The sequence below is a fragment of the Pagrus major genome, chromosome 21 (genome assembly GCF_040436345.1).
Source record: "Pagrus major chromosome 21, Pma_NU_1.0".
Classification (NCBI taxonomy): Eukaryota; Metazoa; Chordata; class Actinopteri; order Spariformes; family Sparidae; genus Pagrus; species Pagrus major.
The window spans coordinates 17,455,620-17,473,741 of record NC_133235.1 but is presented as its reverse complement, the minus strand read 5'-3'; the positions used below and the strand labels follow the sequence as shown (position 1 = coordinate 17,473,741).

General features: G+C 39.2%; 2 protein-coding genes across 2 annotated transcripts; both read right to left on the bottom strand.

The window, feature by feature from the left end:
* Positions 1-501: 501 nt before the first annotated feature.
* LOC141016967 (caytaxin-like) lies at positions 502-9,281 on the bottom strand. Its single transcript, XM_073491578.1, has 12 exons — positions 9,205-9,281; positions 7,882-7,940; positions 7,576-7,803; positions 6,876-7,034; positions 5,284-5,386; positions 4,821-4,952; positions 4,586-4,672; positions 3,516-3,614; positions 2,927-2,962; positions 2,776-2,823; positions 2,399-2,445; positions 502-527 (listed from the first exon to the last, which is right to left on the bottom strand). Exons 1-11 carry the CDS (start codon positions 9,279-9,281, stop codon positions 2,406-2,408), a joined length of 1,068 nt encoding a protein of 355 aa, XP_073347679.1. The 3' UTR covers positions 502-527; positions 2,399-2,405.
* Positions 9,282-9,952: 671 nt separating this feature from the next.
* Positions 9,953-17,792, bottom strand: LOC141017041 (excitatory amino acid transporter 1-like). The gene is made up of 12 exons (XM_073491660.1): positions 17,603-17,792; positions 17,240-17,377; positions 16,025-16,232; positions 15,887-15,929; positions 15,714-15,792; positions 15,402-15,576; positions 14,826-15,059; positions 14,545-14,739; positions 14,289-14,423; positions 13,724-13,812; positions 10,568-10,633; positions 9,953-9,960 (listed from the first exon to the last, which is right to left on the bottom strand). Exons 1-12 carry the CDS (start codon positions 17,790-17,792, stop codon positions 9,953-9,955), a joined length of 1,560 nt encoding a protein of 519 aa, XP_073347761.1.
* Between the last annotated feature and the right edge of the window lie 330 nt (positions 17,793-18,122).

Genomic DNA, 18,122 nt, shown 5'->3' with positions numbered 1-18,122 from the left:
CACCTGCATATCAAACCCTGGAAAACTGTAATACACGTTTGCATCAGTAACATCTACTGGAGGTCTAAGAACAATATCATTGCACATTGTTTTTCAGTTAACGGCCATGAAACCAAACAACACCCATGCCATTCATATCAAATATCTGTGCAAACGCTTTCACAAAAAATATATATATATACAACTATGTACAATTTAAAACGGACAATATTCCCGGCTTGAGTATTCATCCATGAAAATAATTTTTCATTCATATAGTTGAAGTCATGCTGTAGATAAAGCTCATCTTGACATGCAGGGAGCTGATCATTTTTGATTTAGCTCTATCTTGTAATGCTTTGGTGTAAATTTACTTGAAGTTAGAAGCAAGCATGTCACTGAAGGTAATGTTTCTGAGAAATGATTGTCTTGCAGCTAATGGATCCAGTCAGGAGATTTAATCCTGTGCGACAAGCATGTGACGGTGGTCCAGGTTGACTCCCATTTTAATGAATGAATCTTCCCCACTGGTTCTTCAATTTAAAGCTCTGTAATGTAAATACAGACAGTTTAATTCTCTTTCTTTGTCCATCACCTTTGTCCTGACAGATGTCATGTGCATCTCCACAAACACAACATTTCTAATATAATCTTTGAATTTGTCAGTAGGCATGCACAAAATCTAAACTAAACCCAACTTGACACATATCAGGTTAGCCTATTTATTTTCCCCTTGCTTCCTCCCTTGGCATTTAGTTAAGAGATGGTGCCTGTATCCATTCCTGGGATGTCAGCCAGTCCTCCGCCTGATAGCTCCTTTGATATATGGAGGCTGATAGGATTGGTCAGCATCACAGGGGTGCACAGAAGGGGGGTGAGTTTCTAAAATAACCCACCTCACTCTACCTTACACACCCCGACTTGCTGCAGTGGGTAGTTCCCCCGATTTCAGGACAGGCTGTGCATCGCGGATCAATTTGCCAGACCTCAGTTGTACAAGCCATTAAAAATAGAAGTGATCGGTTGTATGGAGGCCGGCTTAAAGAGACGAGCAGCTGCGATTTATGTAACACGTTGTTCGGCGGCAATGTGATGTTGGAGGATCAGCTCACATTTCTTGGAGTCGAACACATTCTGAAATTTAAAGAACTGAAACATGACTTGGCGAAAGAGAAAATGAGCTGGACTTGATGATTGATAGTAATCTGATGGTATTATATCTTATGGCACGAAGAAGGACACGTCTCAGAGCCCATGTTCATGATTGTTTCTTTACTTTTATTACCTTTAATTTATTTAATATTTTGAGGTTATTAACATCTTCAGGGTCCCATTAAAGAAAGAAAGAATTAGTGGATTGTTAGTTCAACATTAGTTGAAAATTAATTGCCAACTATTTTGATAATCTATTAATCAAGGATTCAGTCATTTTTCAAGGAAAAATGTCAGGGTTCCAGCTTCTTGAGCGGAAAGATTTGCTGTTTTTCTTCGTCAGTTATGACAGTAAATGAAGTGTCTCTGAGATTTTGGTCTGCTAGTTGGACAAAATGAACAATTTGGGAAACTGTGATGAGCATTTCTTTTATCAATTTGACATTTATAGAATAAATGATTAATCGATAATGAAAATAATTAGTTGCAGCCCTGAAGTGACAATGTGATTAATGTATTTAAAGAAACCGGTGTCTTCTTCAGCTTCCTCCTGAGGCTGACTATCCATTGATAATTTTATTATAACATTATAAATTTAATTGATTTGTGACTATGATAATTTTCATTGTTGATTGCTCTCCTGATTATTTTCTTGATTAATCGGTTAATTGTTTGGTCTTTAAAATATCAGACATTAGCTAAAACATTTACAATATCTGAGAGGTTATGTCATCAAGCGTCATGTTTTGTTCAACCAACATTCCAAAACACTACATATGGCTTTCGACAATTAATATCTCATTAACTAAAAAGTACTTTAATATAAGACATAGAAAATCAACTAATCTTTGCAGTTCTACTTGTGACTGAAAAATTAAAGGAGCTGTATCTTTTTCAGAGAAGATTTAGGTATTAAGAAACTGTTATCTGAGTCACCCTCTCATTCTTTCTGCCTGTGCTCTTACTGAACTCGCTCTGATACTGTAAATTGGATCTCGGAGCCCCTGAACTGAGAACTGACCCTTTAGACCTTTGGTCAATGACCCAACACTCCAGACAAGCTATCGTCCAACGTTTGGCTGATTTACTGTATCATGGCTGTTTTTGGTACCCAAGCGTGTGTGTGTGTTTGTGTGTGTGTGTGTGTGTGTGTGTGCAAGCAGAAGAGAACATTGCTCTGTATGTCACAGATTAGTTACAGAGGGCTGACATTACAAACCGGCCTGGATGAAATTGGAAAGGTAGTTAAGTTCACGAGGACCCTTACCTTAATGTCAGATGTCACGGCCAACCTCTGTGATCATTGACTTTGGCCTGGAAATGACAGATTAAAGTTAAGCCATAAGTAATATAAATGTTTTGTTTGCTCATGTCGCCCATATTAGGCTATGCTTTCTGTTGCCAAAATATATGCACGTAGCTGCAGAAGCAGCTCACACTTAATAAAAGGAACAGCCTTATTTCAGTATCTCAAGAACTGAACAACAGTAAGTGAAAATAAAACAGTTTCAGAATTCTTCTAAATAAGAGAATAAAAATGTCTGAACTGTTTCCATGTTCTGGTGCTGCAGTGCTGTGGTAAAAAAAAACCTTTGATTCATCCAAAAATGGCTTAGGACTGTATGTACTGCAAAATGAGGTCACCTTTCTTTAGGGGGTGTTGAGTTTGTCTGTTGCTGCTCTTGCTCAAGTCTGCAAGTAAGACAGGCAAATATTTATGTAAACTGACGCAGGAAAAAGAGCATGCATTAAATCTCTTTATAAAAATAAAATCACACGAGAGTCTACTGCTGACCTCTCTCTTTGTGCTCTTATCTTCTCGTCGTCATACCTTTAAAAAAAACAGAGAAAAGAAATCTTAGGCTGATGTGTCATTACATACATACGACATACTTCTCACTAAGTCAACTGCAGTATGTTGGCTCAGATTGTTTCTGCTGTTGTAGTTTGGCACTGTCTACTGTGTTACTATTACTGGATTCACTGCAGTTATTCCCTAAGTCTCTTGTTATGAGATTCACCCAGCTAAATATGTTGAGGTACAGCCACAGACAGATATTAATTTTCATATTTCACTTGTTAGAAAACTGTCTATTGTACGCTGTTTAGGACTTGGCCGTCATGTCTCTGCCAACTTGATCATCTACTGTTTCACCTGTCCAAGATCATTCAAATAAACACTATACTCTACATGCAAATAAATGGTAATAATACAACATACTAAAATTAATGAGTTAAGGACAGAGTTAAGGACACAAGACTCAGGTTTAGTTCAGTCACTGTACGATGAGCAATCTTTCAAGTGTGCAATACTACTGCTAAAACATGAGCTGTGATAGACTCTGGTGTCTCAACAGCGACCCTTGGTGGCTCAGAGTACTTACTGCAACACACACTCAGGGATCTGCACGTGCTCCATGGGGATGATCTGGCTGAGTTCCTCCAGGTTGTGAACATACCGGATCTTATCCATGAACTTCACGCTGCAGAAACCATGAATAACATACAAATTATTGTCAGAAATGATCCTGTCTGAAAACTTCTATCACTCTTATTACACAATTAGAGTCAAGTCAAGTCAAGTTTATATAGCCAAAAGTCACAATCACATTGCCTCACTGGGCTTTACAATCTGTATAGTGAATGACATCCTCTGTCCTTAGATCCTCGATTCGAAGTGAGGAAAAAAAACAAATGTAGGATGTAGCAGGGACAAAAAAACCTCAGGAAGAGCCACACACGAGGGATCCCACTCCCAGGACAGACAGATGCAATAGATGTTGCATGTACAGAACAGACCAACAAAATATATACAGATTACGATGACAAAATATCTGACACAAAAGAGTGGGAGGCATGGGGGTCGGTCCATAAGAGAAGAACATTATAATAATGCATATTGACATATATATTCAAAGACTTCCAAGGGATTATTTTAAAAGTTCGATAAATCAGTTTTTGTTGCTCAGTAATCTCCCGCTTTATATTAGCGTAAAAACATGTTTATTTATTAAGAGATTTACATGTTAATTATTTGTGCTATTATGATCATTGAAAATTACCGGTGTTTAGCGAGAGGGCTAAACAGCTGGTTTGAGGAATGGCCACTAACTGGGACGAGCCAACTATCTTCAAAGCAAACTATGCCTGTATTTCTTGAATGCAGTAAGGTGTATGTAAGTCATTGCACTTAATGTTCATTTAAAGAAAGAATCTGGTGGGGTGTCTTAATTATTGGGTTATCTTGAGATATCAAAGCTCATTTTCTTGTGCAAGAACAACACTTTTATGGTTTGTGATGGTCTGAATCTACATGGTCTGAATCATTATGTCATGATCCCCTAATTTGTCTTCCTTCTGTTTATCAGAATTGTTTGCGGACAAGGTTCTCATAGAATGTATGACTCAGAGGACAGACTGATGGACTGTGAAACCACACTGAATGAATCCTCACCTGATGAAAGGTCTTGAGATGGCCAGGACAGTCCGGATGAACCATGTTGGGTGAGCGATGATGAGACACTTTAGATTCTTCCTCAGTCTGCAGGAAACATTTAGATTTATCATTATCATCAAATCATAACAAAACAAAATCATCATTTATCTTTATCATCAACAATATTAGTTTGACATTCTTGAATATGTTCTCATGTCCATCCCAAACTGTTCTGATATAGTGTCAGTCTTACTTCCTGTCAATCATCTGGTAGCATCTCTTCAGCCAGCTGATGCCGGGCATCTTCCTGCGAGGAGTTGCTCCGTTCATGTAAACAATCATGTAATCTTCGGCCACCAGCAGCTCCAGGCTGCTCACAACATATCTGAGGACAGAACAAACAAGCTCAGTTTTGACGGTACAACACTTTAATTGAAAGAATTCCTGTGTTGGGAAGTGGATCTGATCCAGATTTATGCTTCAAAATTCTTAAATCTAAAATTAATGTTGTCATTTGATTTTTAGCATGTGAAGTTAATAATCGTTTCAAACATGATTTGACATGCATATCCCATGAAACATTTTCTCTGGTCACAGCCTATGATCAATAACACAGTGGAAAAAAGAAGAAAGTAGAAAAACAATATTATGAGAAGGCTCATAATACAGCATGTCAGTTTCAAAGAGCCCCTGAGAGAGACCAGACTGGATCTTACAGGAAGAGATTCTCCATGATGTATGTGTAGTCCTCACAGCTGCTGTCAGGGAGGTAGCAGGCAGCAAACACAATGATGGCATTCAGACCCTCGCCGTAATAACCTAAAAGAGGAGAGAGACACCCATTCAGTATGATGGCTGATTTGTTTCACTGACTGCATTATCAATATTATCATATTATGTTTTATTGCTTTCAAAGTAGCGTTGTGTAATTAAAATTGTCAGGTGTGCTTTTTGCATGCTTGCTGAGAGTGGGTGGTTGTGGACTGGGTCTGGTTAACATCATTAAAGTTACATTTCAGTGTGATGCAATGAAGTTTCCATTGTGCATGAAATATGCCATATAAGTGGGTTTGTTCTGATTGTCCTTTTATTCCCTGAGTTTCAATGTCTGTGGATGGTCTGAGTGCTTTCATGCTTTTCCACCCCGACAAGATTATTGAAATCCTGGTGAAATCTTTGTAATGACTAGGGCTGAATGATTTAATCAAATTCAAATCAGATCAGATATGGCCGTAGGCGACTGGGTATACGCCTACCACCAACAACAACACGTAAAACCCAAGTAAAACTTTTGATTTGTGGTGTGGAAAAATGGCGTCCTCTGATCCAGCAGCAACCTTGGACGAGTAGTAACAAAGAAAGGCAGCACTTCCGTGATATGGAAGTATTTCGGCTTGGAAGAGACAAACTTATTTAACTTGATTGCAGAATGTACAGTATTTAGATGCTGCTTGTGGGCCTGACACATTTCAGTGTCAGAAATTGCTTACAGAAATGTCCTATTATTCTCTTGTTGAATTTCTTTATTATTTGTATTCATATTACTTTATTTATAAAACTTAAGTCACAATTTTTGTGATAATTGTGTGTTTGATTGTTATATGTTCCACGATAATTGAAAAAAATAATAATGAACACTTCAGCAATTCATATCTTTAAGTTCTCGTTTTTTTATTAGAATATAGATCAGCTCATATTTTGATGGTTTTTTCCCAAATTGTTCAGCCCTAGTTATGACTTGTACAAAAGCTTTTTAAAAGTTCAAGAACAAAAAAAGTTTGCACACCAAAATCTATCCAAACGACCTATAATCATATCTATTTTTTTTTAAATGCACTAATTTAGGTTTCGGCGGTGTGTCTTCTTCAGTATGGAAAGTTTTCATGTTACAAATGGCATTAAATCATTTCAGGTGTATCAAGTGACTAAAAAATAGAAAAAAAACCTGTCAGTATAGTGCAATAGAAGTAGAAGTAGTACAGTTTTTTTAATTTTTTTTTTTACTTTTTATTATTGTTTATTGTAATTACTGTCCTTTGGCTGCTGTGACAGAGAAATTTCCCCATTTGCGGGACAAATAAAGGAATTCTGATTCTGATTCTAGAACAGTTTCAACCAAAAACATTATAAACTAAACACAAAGGCAAGATTTATTCCAGATTTATTCCAAGATTTATTCTCTTTAATTGAGTGCATTGGTTTTTCCTTTTTGCATTAAAAAAATATTAATAAAAACATATAATAATGAATAAAACAGCTTCGATCTAACACACACACTAGAAGTATTTAAATAAACTCTTTTACTAACCTCCGTGTGTGACCACCCTCAGGTATGGTCTGATGACCTGCATGTCAATCCGCTGCTCCTGGTCACCGATGATCACTGTTCGCCACAGACGACCGGATGAGTCTCTCTCCTCTTCACTTTCACCTGGAAGACGCTTGGCAGTGGCCACAGGAGTATCATCTAGACACAAGGTGACACAACAATGTTTTTTAACGTTCATTGGCCACTTCCGCTAACAATTTTGAAATCACTACAAGTAAAAATCTGGGCTTTGCCAAGCAGAATCGATCTAAAGAAACATTATTGAGAAACAATTCAGATTTTTCACACATAGCCTGTAAATTTTGCACAGCTCCCACAATGATATTCTCACCACAGGCTTTGTTTACAGGTTGTGGACAAAATAAAAACGCACACCTGACAGTATTTTGCAATGCAATACACAATAGCCCAACAATAAATGCTGCATGTGTGAAGGTTAAAATACTCATATCCTACTGAATCACTAGTACAGTTTTTCTTGGCTGTGGAAGATGTGTGTCATTGTTTGATTTAATTTTTTGCTGTATTTGACAGTTGGCAGCAATTTTTGACTGAAAAGCCAGTGATATCAGAGCCGGGACTCAAACCAAAGACACTACAAGTATTATGATTTGCTTCTTAAATACATTCCAACACACATCCTACATACATGTTTCTAAAATTATCAGTATTGTCTGACCTTCCCACTCCAGCTCGTTGCCATTGTTGATGAATTCCAGTGAATCAGTCTCATCAGGAGTCTCTATGTCGTCTACATTGATGTCCAGGTCATCGGGCGTTTCCAGGAAGTCATCAGAGAGCACCGATCCCTCACTTTGATCCAGGGAAAGATTCATATCAGGGGCGACCAGAGTGCGGCGCTTACGCTGGGCCATGGACTCGCCCACATTCAGAGTGGTGGGAGGATCTGGACAGGCGGATCAGGAATGTTTAAATACAGAACAAAGTAAAAAATGCATTTAATGCTATGTATTTATTCACGTACTGGTTCTGGTGTCAGTGAGGCCACATGAGGAATCAACATATCCATCCTCTGGTAGTGGCCTGCAGAGAAAGACATCAATATACAGAATAAATACAAAAATCGAAAACAGTAACAATGAAAAATAAAATGACACAGAAAGTCAAGTTTCTCGTTGGCCCATCACTCTCCTGGTATGAAGTTAATGATTGTTTTGGTCTTTTTCTAAGTTCTTAGTAATTGTAAGTAAGAAATTAATTTCTAAATAAACTACAAAGTATGAGCAGTTGTTTCTCGCATCTTTGCCCTTGGCCTTTTGTATTGGAGCGTCTTTATTGTGATTTAACTCCAGTGTGTCCTTAAAAACAATATGTGTCGTAGCAGAAAGCAACAACAATAATTACCAACTCCCCTCTGACATTATAATAAGACAGCTGAACCCTCAGTGCTGGGGGACAAGAAGGTTCTATTACAGTTGATAGCACTGATACAAACACGCACACATACATATACACAGACAGACAGAGAAAGACACAGACATTAACACAGTCATGCATGAATAGACAAACACACCCTAAAACAACCACAAGTATGGGCTAGTTGATGGAGCAGTTGAAATAATTGCTGTTATTATGTTGTCAGAAGCTTTATAGAGATACGTTAAAGACAGCAGCAACAGATATTTAACAGTGGATTAAACAGTGGGGAGGAGAAAAACAGTTTGCAGTGTAAAAGCATCTTGAACGTTTCTCTATAGGACTCAGGTTACAACTGTGTGCAACTATATTCTACTACATTATACATACAGAAATAAGAACTGTGCATACACATGGTAGAGATATAGAGAAATAGAAAAACAAAAACAGTTAATATGCTTTTCCTCCATTCCAATTATTCCTCTTCCCTTAAGTACAGTTTACGATTTAGCCAATGACTTAGACTTGCAGCAGCCAAATACCAAAATGGAGAATAATGTACAATATACTGTATAAAGATATGCTGTGAATACACTGGATGTCCTTGAATAATCAGTTTCCTCTGCGCATTTTTCACAAACACATTTCCTCCTCTATACAAGTGATTCTTGTCAGTAAAAGAGCGTGGGTGGCCGACTATTTTTCCGTTGCCGGATGCTGTGAAGTGTTTGACTTCTCCTCCTTATTTTCTCCATGGTTGCTGCTGTTTTGTTCACTGACTTGACACAGCCTCATCACGTAACACATAACGACTACATCAAGGAAAGAACACACCTGCTGCCTCTCAGCTTTCAACACACGTGACAATCATCAGAGCTGGGCCTGTTTGTCGAAGCCTGTGTACAAATCACACACACAGACACACAATTACCTGGGGAAGTCCTCATCCTGCCACTCGTCCTTCACCTCCATGCTGTCCATGCGTAAAGTGGCTTCTGCTGTACCCATCCTCTGCCAAGGAGGACAGGCTTCAGCTCACTGTGGTTGACAAACACATAAAACAATGCCACTCAGTTGGAACCAGAGTGTTACAAGCTTGTTAAAACACGCAGCACTTGTAGCTGTCTCAAAGGGCCACTCCACCCACTTTACACCACCCTGATGACTCCATCAGGATTATCTGAATTTTTGCTCCAGACTTCAAACTTAAATGACAGAAAGCCGGAGCTACAAAAATTCAAGGTGTGGAGTTTGAAAGACGTGGGTGTTTACCAGGGAGGGTTTAATGAAAGAACAATCCAGTTGCCTTATGGGAAATGTAGGACTGATTTTGGAGCTTGAACCATACTAGTGATGAGGAATTATTATATATGCTCCTCTTTTGCTTCAATTTCAATAATTCCTTTTTTAACCTGTTTCACGTAAGTCCAACAACCTCATAGAAGCGATATGCTACGTTGCTGGAGTATGAATGTAATGAAGAATCCGGCCAACAATCTTGCCTAATCATCAACTTTTATCCCTGATATAACACATTTCAAAGTGTGGTCTGCTGGTTAGTTAGCCCAAGACAAAATACGTTTTCTAATTTCCTAAAACACTATGGCTAATTTGTCATGGGTAATGATGTCATTAAATAAAAAAAGTATAAAAACTCAGTCCCAGTGGCTTTGTGTTCCCTACATCCCTAGAGTAAGAGACAAAAATAAAACATTGCTCATACAGCCCCTCAGGGTGATACAAACAAATCATACGTGCCATCGTAAAGCAGATGGTGATCTCAACTTCCATATTTTACATAACCAAATCAGATATGACAGAAGTCTCATGATCCAACACTGCATGTCTTTTTATTAGAGTGTGAAGTAAAGCTTTGTTTCTCGTGTTTGGGTCAGTTCTTGCAGGCTAGATCAGTCATGCACAGAACGAACATCATGTGTGAGTCTCTGGTCAGAAATGTGCGTATGGGGGAGGAGTGTCCTTCCTACATCACTGTCCCAGCCAGAGTTCATGCTATAGCAGACATTACTGCAGTCCATTTATCCACTGGGATGGCACTGATAGGCCATCAGTGCCTATACTGGGACAGGCACATGCCTTCAGGCTACATGCTGCTGTGTTGTGATTGGATGATTGGATTCTAAATAATGAAGGAGAATGTGTTTACACTGCATTATCCCATGAGATAGTTGGAGTGTTTGATGTGGGACTGCTGGGGAACTCCTGAAACACCACATCAATGAAGACCCTTTTAGCTACATCTCACTTTGATTTTAACATTCCTCTGTTCTCACACTCTTTCTGAGACGGATTGATCATTTTCTCTGCTGGATTAAGAATGAAAGAGGTCGTGTGATTAGCTGAGAATAAAGTAGGGGAATTCTCACACCAGATTGGTGCGTGTGGTTTGTTGTCTGTGCAGATGTCTCTTGCCAAGGCTCAGCTGCTCATACATTGAACTGCTGATTAATGGACACAAAGTAATGTGTTTGGTAGGGGATTGGAGTCCATATGGCAGAGCAGCCTTCGTTTTACAAACACTCTCTCGTGAGCTGTTCACTGTGCTGTGCTTATCAAACCAAACACTTAATAGTCTGTCAAAAAATGGAAAGCTGAAAAGATACAGTGATGCTTGTTTTTTAAGCAAATATTTTCCTTGACAAGTGACTTTCTTTGACATTCAGTAAGCAAAATGTAAGTGAAGCAGTAGAGCTTTCACTTGAACTAACATCACAGTATTCTTTCCACTTCTGCATTATGAAATCATTTACATGGCCTGCAGCTTGGAGATAAGCATCAAGAGAGCTACTGATGATAAAGGGCAAGGCAAGGCGAGACATCATGATGGAGTACAGCCTTTTTTAGCTAGACTGAGGGTAATTTACAGACAAGAGAACAGTGACGTAAAAAAGTCATAGTGACATAGTAGACTTGTCAAGTTCAAATACATCTTTAAGTATCATTTATAGATAACACTCAGCTTATCTGCTTTGTCAGGACTGAGTGGCTGTGGTTTGACAGAATCTGATTAAAATGTTGCTAAATCCTGAACAATACACGACAGAGAAACTGAAACATCTCATCTGAAAGGGCAAAAGCAGTTCTAAATTTGGCAGAGAAAAGTGTGTTCATACATGTTACTTTCGTCAAGAAGCTGATTGAGAAATGACATTTTCAGGGCATTAAAGTGTGTGTGAGAGGAGAGTAGCTAATCTGTCACGACTGCCATCCTTTCTTTATTTGACAAATGGAAACAGAGGCTCTCTCAGTAATAGCAGTGGCCGATGAAACGAAGCATTAAATATCATGTTATCGACTGAGACTCTGGCCTGGAAAAATGCACTATATCCTGTCAAAGCCTGAAAAATCATGTCTCATATAAGGGAGGGTACTCACATAGTGTAATTAAGAAGACTTCCTCTTCGCCGTTTTGAAGTTTGATTTCAGATGCTCCTCTCTCTTTTCCTGCTCTTCCTCCTCCTTAAATCTGCCTGAGCAGAGTGAGGGAAACCACTGTTTACATCTGCAGGTGGGACACTCTTGTGTTCAGGATCCAATTCTTGCTCTTTACTGATGCTGCGAATGGAACCTGAGAGAGAAATTGTGTCCTGTAGAGAGGAGAACAGTTAAGAGAGTCAGGGTCATCGCACAGCAAACGCCATCCTGCTTTCATCTTTTCAGTCTCCTCTGCCAGTCCGATACTGTGCTGCTTTTTGAACAAAAGATAATCCTCGTCCAGCGCTTTTAGCTCGCCTCATGACGATGACTCTCCATCTCTCTTCCTCCTATTTATTTCTGCTTGTCTCTGCCGAATCCCCCCCTCCTCCCCCCAACAACACTAATGCCCCCACCCCAGGCTCTAATCCTGCTGTGATGATGTCAGCCGTATGGGCGCTGTGTTATGGTGGTTATGTAATCACACCTGCCTACCTTCTCTTTGATTCTCTTCGGCCGCTTGCATTCAGGATCAGCTGTTATTCCTCCCCTCACGTTCAGTCCGTTTTGCATCCATGATTTAATATGTTTTTATCCTCCTGCGAGCTGGAAAAGATGGACAGTTCGACCTCACCGCTGTTCCCTGGCAACAGCATCTTCCTCCCTCACATACACAGCCTCGCTCTCTCTCTCTCTTGCTTTTTCTCACCATCTCTTTTAAGCTCTCTCACTCATGATGAAACCCCTCCTCCACATGAATTCCCCTCCTTTTCTCTTGCACGCTGGCTGTGATGCTAACAGCCCCCTCCTTTCCGTTCCTCTCTCTCTTTCTTTCCGTCTCTCCTCACAGCTGCACTGAGCTCTGGGCGATGTCAGTGGCATCTCTCTAACATTGTGCTCAGCACCCGGAGGGGGCAGCCACAGTTTCCTATTCTTCTCCTGCCATTGGCTGTTTGGCAGTATAATGCATTTCGGGTGTGTTTACAGTTTTCTATTTATAACGCTACTTTGAACAGCCCAGAAATACTGCAACATGCCCAGACTTGTGACTAAAAGCATTTGTTTCCCCACAGATTTGGTGCAGTTGAGACACCCTGAATTAAAAGTGGATAGCTTTCGGTGTTTCAACATTGTTTTAATGACTAGTTAAAATAAACAAGTTAATAAATTATCTTGTCTTACTTCCAAGAAAGGCTTGCCAGCTTTAAATTGTGGCTTATCTTGTTTTAAAGCGCTTGGCTAACTGAAGACACTTGAGTCCTTGAATCAAAAAGGTAAAATTAACTTTTATTGCTTTGTTTGTAGCTTTTAAACATGACCATCATGTTTCAGATCCAGGCCAACATTTTCTTGTGTTTACTTATAATTCATACATTGCGGTACCATAAAATATTAAACAGATCTATATGTATTTGCTTTTCCCATGTGCAACTAGGTCATTTATATAGTTTTTTGTCTTGCGATATGATATCCCAGCCAGCAGATGGTGGTAGAGTGTTCCCTATAAAAGACACCTCTACAATATTACAAGGAAGGGAACAGTGGGCTGGTCTACTCATCACATTTTACATACATGGGTTAAATAGATGTCTCTATAACCTCATGTTTGTTTGTTAATTTTGTTTGTTAAGATCCTATCTACTCGTCCTGGGGTCTCCATTATTTTCACTAACAATACTTAAATTAACCAAATCAATACACACCCGCATACACATACTTAACACTCCTGATGATACGAGGAGGCACAGGGGCTGCTAACTCACAGATGAGAAGATCTGCCCCCTTTCTAAACATATGCAAGTCACAGAGAATCTTTAAGTGTTTTTTTCTGAAGCTCTAAAACATGTTCTTGGGGATAATGACTGTCGATATTCTCAGTTAAATCAGCATTAGCTATAAGTGCATATAGGTAGTGAAATTCTCCTCATCAATGTAACAAAGAGAACATGAATCATCATATGAATCTTAGCCTTTGGAAACAGATGCTGTCAAGCCTCATGAAGTTCAGACTGGACAGCTCTGTAGCTCATGTCTGGACAGATGCTGCACTACGCCCACGCCGATACAGTCACCCAGCACATTGACGGTGGTCCTTAGACGATCCCTATCAACAAACAAACAACAAGAGGTTTGAGGTTATAGTCGTTGAGGGTGTTACAGGTGAAATCAAAAACAAATGTTCTCATAGATTTGGCAATCTTTAAAAGGATAAAATATGTAGCTTCTGCGCTTCAATACTTTTGTCTTTTTCTACTTTTGTACCTTCATATTTATCTACTTGTTACGACCCACACTGATCAACTCACATTCTAACTACTACATGCCTCTCCCCTTACTTTCCCCAAATAGGGGTGGGCAGTCTGGCCAAAAATGTATGTCATGATCAATTTTAAATGCAATCAAGATCTTTTTTTTCTGAATTTTGAAATACTCTAGACTAGACTAGCCAGACTTGAAATGGCCCATGAATCACTCCGTTTGCACTTGCATTTGTTTTATCAAAACACAATATTGCACAAAGATAATGATTTCACTCTTAAATTCTGAAACTGATATTGGTTGCATGCACAGTAAACTTACAGAATCCAATCAAAAATCAAGAGCAGTGATATGTCTTCAGTGGGCAGTCCAACTGACACCAACACAATTATCATGGTTACCATGCCAGCCTGTGGGATGCCTGCTGCACCAATGCTTGCAACTGTGACAATCAAACTGAACAGGAGAAACAGTGATGATAATGTGATGAAGAAACCCACTGAACTATATGGGAACTGGTCCTATGTAAATAAATCTTTAAAAACTGTATGTCAGGCTCAGTGTCTTTTGAGCGTACCTGAGGACAATAATTTGACCCAGGTTAAACTCCATATTATTAATCTGTGCAATGAATAAAGCAGCCACAGCTTCATAGAGCGCTGCACCATCCATGTTCATCGTGGCCCCAATAGGGAGCATGAAGTGTGTCACACATTTGTCCATGTTGAGATTTTCCTCCATACAGTGGATTGTAACAGGTAGGGTTGAAGAACTGTGAAGAAACCCATATAATAAATACAGGAAACCATTGTTGATGCATCTGCAATGTGTTATGTTAACTATCAAGAACTGGCTCACCTTGATGATGTCGCAAAGGCAGTGGTGAGAGCCTGAAGAAGACCACCCGTAAACCTGAAGGGATTCTTACGTGTGATCGTGAAATAGATGAGGGGCAGGGTGAGGAAGCTGTGGATTAGCAGGCCCGTGATCACAGTGAGAGTATACATGGCAACTTCGTGACCTATCACTCCAACGTCTGTCATCTTCACAATCTGTCCTGCCAGGAGGAAGAGGGTTCCCACCGGAGAATACCTGTGATAAAGAGGGGAGACACAGGAGAGGAGAGGCGGGTGTATCCATATTGAGTATATTCTCACAGGATTTCAGAGCTAGCGTGGTAGAACACACCAGCATACATGCACATTGATTATCACCAAGGCAGCAAATCTCAAGCACCCCTACGCATGTAACAAACACCTGGACAATTTCATTGTTCATCATGTGCCAAAATCTGATCATAAAGACAAAAAATCACAGCATGACTGTAGCTAGGCCAGATATCAGTAGCACAAAACTGTTAGCTAATAAATGAAATGGCTCATTAAAAACACAACACACGGCCAGTTTATCGTCATGATAGCCTCCTGTGCTTACCAGATAACTATGCTGACTAGACGTAGAATGGCTTTATTCAGGCTGTCAAAGAAATCCCTCAGAGGTTTTCCTTCAGTCCCCATACTGCCCAGAGTGAGGCCAAAGGCAACAGAGAAGACCAGTAGACCCAGCATATTGATCCCATCTGACGTGCCGAGCATCGGTGCTTTTTCATCTAGTAAGTGTTGGTGGTGTGGTGACAATGTAACAACAATATGAAGATAAGACAGACAATATATTGAAAGAACATTGTTTGGGTTAGGCAAACACTTGGTTCCAATCACATGAACAGGAGTAAAAAAGAAATCTCACTGTTTCCACTGGTCTCATTCATTCTGATGACACCAAGACTCTTCCATGTAGATTCATTAGTGGAATAAATTGTTTTATGCTTGATAAAAATAAATAAATAAGCAAATGTTAATTGTTGGTGAGTATGAAACAATGACTATATAAATAAAGAAAAACGCCTTTCCAGATCTTACCTTTCTGAAACAAGCTTCCACCAGATTTGAGGGAATCATGTTTCTATGAATCACAAACACAAGAGGTGTTTTAACTGAATGTACATGTTACATGTTGCCTGTAATTTCTACTAAAAACAAATCCTGTTCACCACGTACCTGATAAGATCTAGAAAGGAGTCCACTGGCTGCACAATCTCTGCATCACCACTAGGGAACACTGTGGCAGTCCTGGATGATTTCCCTGGTTGGACAAGAACAGCTAAGGCAATGCCAGTGAAGGCAGCAATAACTGTGGTGACCATGTAAAAACTGAGGGCCCTTAGCCCAATTTTCCCATAAGTCTTCCTGTCCAGAGATGACATTCCTGAAACAAAAATATGTGGCTATATTAATGAAAAACAAGTTCATCAGAGGTTTAGGGTTTGGTGCGTAAAAAGAATCAGCAAATTTACTGAATACTAATTGAAAACTTAATGTAAAGTGTTTAAAGCAGTTTAATCACTAGATATATTTTTGTCGGCAATGCTTACTACAGCCCAGAAAAGAAAGGAGCTGGATGGATAAATAATAGGGAAATAACATGTTCTTATCGTAGATCCTGAACCCCAGGTTTAACTCGAGGGTGGTGTTGATAACTAAATGAAATGAGTTTATCCTCTATTTAGTGGCAATTTTAGTACATCTCAGACTCAGTTTGTAAGTTTCAGCTCTACACACTTTCACTGGTCATTCGACTTTGCCGCAGCCAGTAGTGTGGCTATTAGTTGTGTTTATCTACTGTATGTTTTCTTTCTGCTGTGGTCATCATGGTCTGTCTGAAATCAGTGTGTTGGTGTTGTTCCTACAATACCATAATTAATGTTGCTCCAGAACCATCATTGCAACTGACCAAAAGGCAACAAAGTCTGCATATGAAGCGAATCGTTGCGGTTGACTAGGTCAAGCACAAGACCCAAGTGACTGATTTATGTCCAATGTGGAGCTTATTGTTATATTTTTTCTTTATTTTTAGATTTATCCGACTATTTGTAGTTTTGTTTTCTGCTTTCTGCCACAGTTAGGTCTATGCAACAAAACTACTTGATTATGTTTAGGAATAGATCATTGTATGGGTTTAAACAGACCCTTTCACAATGTTAACCACGTCACAAAGCTATGACATTGCAAAGCAGGATTGGTCAGTTGCATTGATGGTCCTTGAGCAACATTAATTACAGTGTTGTAGGAACAACACCAACCCAGCAATATCATATTTTACGATCATAATCAGGAACGTATTGCCATGTGTACTGTGGGTCAGATCATTTCTGTTTTGATTGACTGTAAATCATACCTGGAATCTAGTTTAACCAAGATACAGTGTGGATTAACCTGTTATCAGACTTGAAATGATGAGAGGAAGCACCAACATCAGCAGAATTCTTATCAGCAGTTCTCCAGGAAAGGTTAAATATCTTGTATCCTTGGCTGACACACCAATTTGTCTCAGAGCAAAGCCCAGGCCAATTCCTCAGAGAAAAATAAACACGAGTCAGTGAGTCAGTGTGTCACCAAAGGTTGAGTTCAAAATACCACATGCAGAGCAGTGCTGGAAAAGTTATATATTAATACAAAGCAGACAAGCAGCAGTTTGCAATGTGTCTTGACAGCAATATTAATGATTAATGGTAGATTAAAAGACACATTTCAGGCTTTATGGGAGAATGGAGTACAATGTATTTGAAAACCACTTACCTAATGCAACAGCAACCATTGTAAGAACAACAAAAAGATTTTTCTTGAGAGAAGCCATAGCATTAAATCCATCCTGGGATGAAGATACATGACCTGAGGATGTATTACAGTTGTGGTATGTTTGGGTTTCCTCAGGTTCTGAAACATCTACTGAGTCCAACTCAGACAGCTCATCAGGTCTTGGCAGCATTTTTGTCATAATAAGTTCCTACAACCAGTATAGAATGCAGAAAAAGACAGGCGTTTGGTCACCTACTAGCATTCATAGAACAATTATTAATAGTTTGCATAACATTTGTTAAAATACATAAAAAAATACGCAACATGAAGCAGGTTGAAATTGTAAAAACACATGTAAAGTCAATAAAAGAGACCTTCAAAGTGACAAATCTAAAACATTGGTTTATAACCTATCTATGGAGGTATCAAACAAGTATTAGAAGAAATGAATTGAAAAGATTGCATTCTCTTCAGTCTAGTGGTAGTGATAGAAAAAAAAGATTACCTTCAACATACAATT

Bases quoted from the DNA above. Each gene is read 5' to 3' on its own strand.
- LOC141016967 (XM_073491578.1), bottom strand. From the start codon at position 9,281: ATGGGTACAGCAGAAGCCACTTTACGCATGGACAGCATGGAGGTGAAG. The intron at 3,615-4,585 runs GTGAGGATTCAT...TGGTTTCTGCAG, and splicing joins ATCTCAAGACCTTTCATCAG to CGTGAAGTTCATGGATAAGA. The intron at 2,824-2,926 runs GTCAGCAGTAGA...TCTTACTTGCAG, and splicing joins ATAAGAGCACAAAGAGAGAG to ACTTGAGCAAGAGCAGCAAC.
- LOC141017041 (XM_073491660.1), bottom strand. From the start codon at position 17,792: ATGCTGCCAAGACCTGATGAGCTGTCTGAGTTGGACTCAGTAGATGTT. The intron at 15,577-15,713 runs GTGAGATTTCTT...AACACTTACTAG, and splicing joins GAATGAGACCAGTGGAAACA to ATGAAAAAGCACCGATGCTC. The intron at 14,424-14,544 runs GTACGCTCAAAA...TCTCCTGTTCAG, and splicing joins GGTCAAATTATTGTCCTCAG to TTTGATTGTCACAGTTGCAA.